Source organism: Sinocyclocheilus anshuiensis, unplaced genomic scaffold, assembly GCF_001515605.1.
Source record: "Sinocyclocheilus anshuiensis isolate Anshui unplaced genomic scaffold, SAMN03320099.WGS_v1.1 scaffold1812, whole genome shotgun sequence".
Taxonomy (NCBI): Eukaryota; Metazoa; Chordata; class Actinopteri; order Cypriniformes; family Cyprinidae; genus Sinocyclocheilus; species Sinocyclocheilus anshuiensis.
In genome coordinates this window covers 50,541-58,633 of record NW_015557167.1, presented here as the reverse complement: position 1 = coordinate 58,633, position 8,093 = coordinate 50,541, and the positions used below count along the sequence as shown (strand labels likewise).

The following is an 8,093-nucleotide window of genomic DNA, read 5'->3' as shown; positions in this document are numbered from 1 at the left end:
AAAAATTATTACATTATTAAATTATTATATTAACACTAGAACTGCCACGGGGTCATTTTACCCATGGCTGTTTTTCAAATGTAGGCTACATAATATGTTTTCAATAAAGAATATCCAAGTCTCACAGTCATTGACTTTTACTAAAATTGTGTTATTTACAATCCCGTGTTGTTAAAAAAATTGTTTAGATAAAACCAGAATAAAAGCTGGGCATTTATAACTATAAGCGCCATCGAGTCAAATTTACGCATATAATTCCTTTATTGTCGCGCTGTCATTGAGCAACGTGTTAGCTTACTGCAAACAGTCACACAACGCACGTTCAAATTAAGATGTTTTAGCCAACTCATGACTTTGGAGACTTTGGATTAATTATTCATTTTTGTTTTGCAAATTTTTTTTGTCGTTTATTGTTCTCTCTTAGCTATTTTAGCTATTTATTCCTGAAAAAAAAAATCAGAATTATGATGTAATGAATACAATTTTTTTATGATTACCCCAAGTTTATTGGTGTTGTTCTCTTATTTCTTATTCAAATTAGAAATTATATAACTAAACAAATAAATAATTGATTAGGTGAAACTGACACTTCGATTGAATTTGTCGTTGTATCATACATCCTAGTGCATACGTGGTGAATGGTGAATTATTATGGCTTATTATAGTCTATTTAGGGTATTTTAGTAATTTAAAAAACATCTTAAAACATTTAACATTTTATTATAATATTACACCACCCAAATATGTATTTATTTCCTTGTAATTCTCGTTGTCATTGCAGGCTGGTTTATATTCACCATTAAGAAAAGTGATTAGTGTAACCTGCTTAAAAATAGCCGTGAACTTAAAACAACAGGAAAAAAACATAGTTGATGACTAAAAAATAACCATTTTATGACTCTAGACATTGTGAAGACAGTGACATAATACGGTGACATAGGTTTTTTAGCCATATCAAAACAGTAGTCATGTGCATGGGTAAATTTAACCCGCTGGCGCTTTTAGGTATACAGCGACCTCTGGTGGTTTAAGTGTTAACCATAGTCCTAGGCTACGGGACTGTGTTGCACGCGATTTAGACAACATTCGAATAAAGTTTATGAATAAATGTTAAAAAAATTACATAAAATAAAATAGGCCTACAATAATTTTTTTTTATCCATCCCACAAGTCTTGTAAGTCCATGTATTTTATTGTTATTATTATTATTATTATTATTGGTAATATTTTTATATTCGTTGTTATGTATTTGATTTTTTTTTACCTTCATTTCGATCTCTTTACTTAACGTTCAGGGCTGCATTTCCCAAAAGCATCTTAAGCCTAAATCGATTGAAGAACCATTGTCATCATTTGGCTTACGATGCTTTTGGGAAACGCAGCCTTGAAGAGTTTTGTAAATAATAGCCTATACTGTAAATGCCCGACATGCCAATAAAGCTTTGATTATGCTATATGACAGGAATTTTTACTGGAAGTGCAGTTTAGAGGATGAATTTAACAATAACCCTATAAATACCCTAACCCTATAATTATAAATACTTACCAGATACTGACTGGTTTTCGGACCCCCCCGGACCCCCCAATACAGTAAAACTGCCCATTTTAGAGTGGCCTTTTATTGTGGCCAGCCTAAGGCACACCTGTGCAATAATCATGCTGTCTAATCAGCATCTTGATATGCCACACCTGTGAGGTGGATGGATTATCTCGGCAAAGGAGAAGTGCTCACTAACACAGATTTAGACAGATTTGTGAACAATATTTGAGAGAAATAGGCCTTTTGTGTACATAGAAAAAGTCTTAGATCTTTGAGTTCAGCTCATGAAAAATGGGGGCAAAAACAAAAGTGTTGCGTTTATAATTTTGTTCAGTGTATGTAAGACTGACCCAGGTCTGGTAACTGCCGAAGCTCAGTGCCCTTAATAATGCGCACTAAATCCACACTTTCTCTAATAGCGCTTTAGTGCTTAATTTGGGGCTGATGCGCATCCCTTCATTCATTCATGCAATGTCAAGAAAACTTTTTTTTTTACAGGAAATTTAATTTTTTTATTTTTTTTATTTTACAGGAATTCAATTTTACATTTTGAATTTTACAGGAATTAAAAATCAAAACTTGTAAACAAAACTGTTCAAACTTTACTTGCATTTTCACCACACTATATTTATCCCATCAGATAATCAAAAGTTCTGCATGCACTTGTGTTCTTCAAGCCCTCTTTAACCAGGATCACAGTCAGTGATGGGACTGAGGCAAGCACTCCCTTTACAATCACACAAACTGTCGACACTTTTTTTTTTAATTGCATTTATAAGCTAATCAGAAATAGTGTGATTGGTTATAATGCTCAGCACTGCAAAAAAATAAATAAATAAATATGATGCAACCTGAGCATATCTGCCATTGACACTTTTCACATTTCATTTTAATCACAACAGCCTTAATGATTTAGTTTATTTGTGCAGGAGCATTTTTTGCTCTTCTATCTTAAATGTTTTTTTTTCATGGCATTTTTGCCCCAAACCCCGTTAATTTCTGACCCTGTCTTCAAGTGAAAAGTGCAAAGGCCAGAAGTATTGGGACGAGCCCCTGGAGCGGATTCACTGGAAAACATTCAACCTCTCAGCTGGTTTAACGTCACTGGTGTTTATTCACACATCACATTTCAAACATTCTTGTAACTTGTTACAAAGGAAGAAAATTAAGGTTGACAGCACTCATGTTGTTTCAACATGACATTGATTAAACACAACAGAACGTATGGCCATTCATTCAGCACTGAACTTTTGCCAAGACAGTCCACAGGCAGTTGGGAATTTGTGTCACTGCTAATGATTTACAGCTAATGCTTGGAGAAGAATGACAAAAGCTGTTCCTTGACCAGCATCCAGTTGAATGGTTTAGAAATCTGAACCTATGATTAAGTGTGCATTTTTACCAAGAACTTATTGGAACTGAATTTTATATACTCTGCATGGCCAAACGAGTGTAGACATTCCATTCTGATTAATGAGTGTAATTATTTCAGTCATTTCTGTGAGGACAAACCTCAATGCTTCACCATACAGTGCCACTCTATAGAAACATGTGCTTCAGAGTTTGTGGAAGGTCGTTTTCTACTTCAGCATGACAGCGCTGCAACAGACTGCATCAACGTCTGGCACGCATTTCTCGAGAATGTAACTGTATGGTGAAGCACTGAGATTTGTCTTTATAAACAATCCTAGAACAGATAAAACCCACATAATTTTGGCCATATAATGTATGCGACATCCCAATTACAGCTGTATGTAGCCTAAGCAAAAGACAAGAACAATCGCTCTGTCAGACTTACACAGTCATGACAAGAATGACAAAGACAGAACAGCACAGCTCTGTTAAAACTTTAAAAAGCTGCAGTTTACAGGTGACAGTGTGTATTGCAGTTGCTGAAGTCTAATGGGATCCAGATGAAGACGTTCTCTACCGGTCGGGTCTCTGCAGGCAGAACACTTTGGCTTGATGGTCTCCTCCGGCGGTGACGGCGACTGACGCGTCTCTGTGAACACAGACACAACAAGACAACGTATGGAAAAGAAACAGCACAAATTAATGTTTACCCATGATAGAGAGAGAACGCATCAGGACAACAAAGCATGTTTAACCATTCATTAAAATTTTATGGACAAATCCTGACTAACTTTTATGAATAAAAACCCTCATGTTTGTTTTTATGACGATTGAAAGCTTGATATGACATGAGGTTGAGCAAATGATGACAGATTTTACATGTTTGGGTGAACTTTCTATTTAACATAATCGTTGCTTTTTGAAAAATGAAAGCAGAGCAGATTGAAGTGATCTGGTGTATATGATACTCATGAAGGAAGATTGCAAAGCTCTGTTCGATTCTCCACTTGTTACAGGTTTCAGACAATCACAACACAGAAACCAATGTCAAAGTAAACGGTTACAAAATAAATGATGCTGACTCTATGGCCACACACACTCTGCAGCTACATTCGGATGTCAATTCACCGTTTAGTGCTAAATCTTGTTCTGTACACACACTGCTCAGTCATTTACAGGAGTGACGACCGCATTCTACAACCAAAGTGACTCCCAAAACATTTAGGCAGTGACAAATGCATTGACAGAAATGATATGCGGTGCGTGTGGAACCGACGCGAACAGCTGGCTGTTAATGGTGTATTTAAACACACATCTGAGTTGTGTCATGATTACAAGTCTTGCCTCACTCGTGTTGCAAGATCTTGGTAGAAAAACAGGAAACAATAAGAACAAGCCCAAAATAAACAAATCAATTCAAAAGTTTTATAATGGAAATATAAAACTGTTAATGTATGGAACATTAACCTAGAGAACTCTTGGTTTAACAGACTAACCTGTTCAGCACAAAGTCAAGGATCTCAGCCGAGTGTCCGCGGTACTCTGACATCATGACTCCTGACCTCGCGTCCCACAGAGTGACCACACCAGCGAGGTTACAGGTGTAGACGACTGCAGACGCTTCCTCCCACTGCAGGTGCACACACAGACACACACAGACACACACAGACACACACACACAGACACATAGACACACAGACAGACACACAGACACACTCACACACAGACACACAGACAGACACACACACTTATCAAGCCCTTCAACAACACACAGATGATATGAGAGAAGACATTCAGGTTCCGTATTTATAGAGTCTAAGTTTTTACCTCATGTTTACACCGATGTCTGAGGCTCTGTGAATTCATATCATAAATGGCCAGGGTGCCGTCCAGATATGCAACAGCAACTAGGGGTAACCTGAAAGTCAAGACACCTAGATTTATATAGCACTTTATACAATACTAACACATAAATATATTTTGTAAAAATTTTAAAAACAGCTCCTCCTGCTTGTAGAGCAGCATTGGCTGTGACTGTGTGCGATCAGTGAAGTTAGTGGAGAAATCGGACCAGCAGCTTATAATCATGGAGGGGCTTACAGCACATCAAAACGCTACTAAATACTGATGCCTTAATGAAAATGATTTGTTTTGATAGATCATTTATATATATATATATATATATATATTACATTAATAGACTATTTGCTTTACTTACACATTACAAAATCCCACAGATTCTACAGAGCTGGAATCCTGCTCCTGCATAGAGTCTTTAGCTTCACTGTTTTCATTGGACAATGAGCATAACACCTAAATAAAAAATAAATAAATCACATTTCTAGCATCACACATTAAGCTTTATGGCGGTGTTCAAGTGATGATGTACATCAGATCACATCGACGTCCAGTGCTTAGAAATGAACACTAAACTGTAACTGGACACTCGTCACAGTGCTGCTGGAAACATCCAGATCTCGCTTCAGGCCCAATCATAATACAAAAAATACATATTTGACAAGTCATTGTGTGAACATTTAACTGATTAATTGCTAATGTGTTGGGTGGAAAATGTAACAAAGCATTTAAAGTGTAGCATAAAATTCATAAACTACATTAAGGAAAATGGAGAACACTTATCAGTGTTTTTATAACACTACAACAGCATCAGCTCAGAGAAACTGCTGAAACACTTGTGCGTCTGACAGTCACACGCTTCCCTGATCTATTAAATAACACATAAAAATAGCAATACAGTGTCACAGGTAAAACACTGATGCAGCACAGCCGTAACTCTACTCACCTTCCCTGTGGATGTGTTGAAGAGTTTAGCCTGACCATCCACTGACCCCGTCAGAGCCAGCGTTCCCTCTTTATTACACGCTATAGAGGTCAGCGCTCCCTGATGACCATCATGACCTGAGAAAACAACAGCCACAGTCTCTTCTGTAGCACTGAACTTTTCTGATGACAGGGTCAATAACTCTATGTAATAAACTACTTTTTTCTTATTTTCTCCCTATGTGATTGTGTCATTATCTCACATACTGTGCTTTCATCGAGGTCAAACACTCAAAAGTGTTGAAACAGAACAACCCAACCAAACACAGCTTTCAGGCCAGCATCTGCCCTGCAGCACAAACAACCTGAATAGCTTTCTGCAAACCACAGAATCCTGCGTGTCCCACTTTATTATCACTGTCACTAGGAGTGGACAATGACAAAAATCATATAATTGACATTTCATAATTTGCATCACCACTTTTTGAGACTACAAAAAAACTAAAACATAATCGACTGCATTTACATGAACACTCACCAAGAAGAGCATTTTGACAGGTGTGTGAATTTGTCCATTCAAGCGCATTTAGCTGCCAGAATGTGACACAAAGTTCACTCACGATGTGTGACCGGCAGCTTTATTTGAGTTGTGTGCGATTAGACGGCGAGAGAGCACCAATCTGAGATCTTTTTCACTGCTTATTGTGCTTGAATGGAAAAATTATTGCAAATTAGAAACTTTTGTGATGGCACAGCACTACAACATCACGTGAACATAAGCGCGATAGAGATGATCTTTCAAAATCTCTACCAGTTGACAAATTTCTACCAGTTTATCACATCTACTGGTATAATCATCAAGTCAATTCAAATCACCTTTATTTATATAGCGCTTTATACAATAGAGATTGTGTGAAAGCAGCTCCACCCATAACTGTGACTACTGTGGTCAAAACATCTCAAATGGCTGAACACTTAATTGACAGTAAGAGCTTTAAACTAGTTTCAAACCTATGACACAAAAGAGATTATTTTGAGACTGCTTTTGTCCACAGGATAGAAAACAACACTGGACTCCAGTGACTTGACAAAGCAAACACTAGGGGAGAAAAAACCAAACAATCTGAACCCTTTGTGCTGTACAGGTTTGAGACAACATGAGGGTGAGTAAATAATGCCCCCCGAAACGGCACCAGTGACCCTCGGAGGAAAGCCAGTGATACGTGGAGGATGAATTACCTTTGATGACATAAACGGCATTGCCTTGTTTTAAGTCCCACAGACGTAAACTTCCATCCTCGTAGCCCACGATTGCTCTCTTTCCTGTAAGACAGACAGACACTTAGAAGACAGAACAACAGACAGTCAGTAGCTCAGAGTCTTCTGCTAGTCTCAGCTCTCACCGTCAGGAAGGATCTTCCCGCTGGTCGCCTGGCAGCTGGGCCCTTGAAAGGTCTTGCACTCTCCGCTCGGGATCTTCCACATCCAGACGTTCCCATCAGCCGTTCCGGCCAGCAGGACCGGAGCGCAGGGGTGCCACTCCAACCACTGCAGCGCGAGACACGCTTCAAATACTGTCCACAAACACCAGTAACGCAAGCAGAGCGACGGGCTTCTAACTTACTTCCAGGTCTCCAACCTCAAAAGACCAGATTTCCTCCTTGTTCTCCACTTTCCAGACCTTAATGAGACCGCTCATATCAGCAGACACCACCAGCTTGGAGTCGCAGCTGAACGCAGCACATGTGACAGAATCCTTGTGACCTGCCGTGAATCAGAGAGAATCACCGTGAATCAGAGAGGTTTGTGCTGATGGACACAGAGCGTATAAACAACGAACGATCTGCTCACGCTTGTCTTCTACAGACCAGTGCATTCAAGCAGCACGTCTCCATCAGACACGCTCCACACGAATGCCCTGTCGTCCTCTCCGCCGGTGACAGCGAGACTGTTGCTCACTGGGTCCAAACTGACACAAAAGACAGAACCTGCGAATCAAAAACAGCGTTCAGTAAGAGCTAATGAAAGACGAAGCATTTCTCACAGATGCTGAGGTGTGAGGAGTCACCCGTGTGTTTGGAGAAGGTGAGTTCACTGTCATCCTGCTCAGACTCCATCTCATCCTCCGTCTCCCATCCGTCATCATCCGCATTCCCAGCATTCCCAGCCTCAGAGAAATCTATGTCCTCCAGCTCCTCCGCCAGATCCTCTGAACAAACACATGCACGGCTTTAATGTCTTTTTGAGGATGTTCTATTTTTATTGTCCATCCCAACCACCAAAACACCACAAAAATGTTTTTTCTTTACATGTAAAATAGAATATTTAGTACGTTTACTCTTCTGGAGACATTTGGTCCTCACAGTGTCTCTCTCTCACACACACACACACTCACTCACACTCAATCACACACACACGC

The 8,093-nt window shown here is 39.2% G+C and overlaps 1 protein-coding gene across 2 annotated transcripts in view; it reads right to left on the bottom strand.

Annotated features, from left to right (window-relative positions):
• Positions 1 to 2,577: 2,577 nt before the first annotated feature.
• LOC107678321 (angio-associated migratory cell protein) overlaps positions 2,578 to 8,093 on the bottom strand; it is a 7,695-nt gene continuing 2,179 nt past the window's right edge. The window contains exons 2-11 of one of the 2 annotated variants that reach the window (XM_016473556.1): positions 7,743 to 7,883; positions 7,543 to 7,662; positions 7,299 to 7,438; positions 7,078 to 7,222; positions 6,914 to 6,997; positions 5,697 to 5,812; positions 5,112 to 5,206; positions 4,716 to 4,811; positions 4,390 to 4,539; positions 2,578 to 3,542 (exon numbers count right to left, since the gene is read on the bottom strand). In XM_016473556.1, the coding sequence (XP_016329042.1) occupies positions 3,467 to 3,542; positions 4,390 to 4,539; positions 4,716 to 4,811; positions 5,112 to 5,206; positions 5,697 to 5,812; positions 6,914 to 6,997; positions 7,078 to 7,222; positions 7,299 to 7,438; positions 7,543 to 7,662; positions 7,743 to 7,883 (1,163 nt within the window). In that variant the 3' untranslated portion in view covers positions 2,578 to 3,466. Of the gene's footprint in view, positions 3,543 to 4,389; positions 4,550 to 4,715; positions 4,812 to 5,111; positions 5,207 to 5,696; positions 5,813 to 6,913; positions 6,998 to 7,077; positions 7,223 to 7,298; positions 7,439 to 7,542; positions 7,663 to 7,742; positions 7,884 to 8,093 lie in introns of both variants that reach the window. The other variant, XR_001632932.1, reaches the window with a different exon arrangement.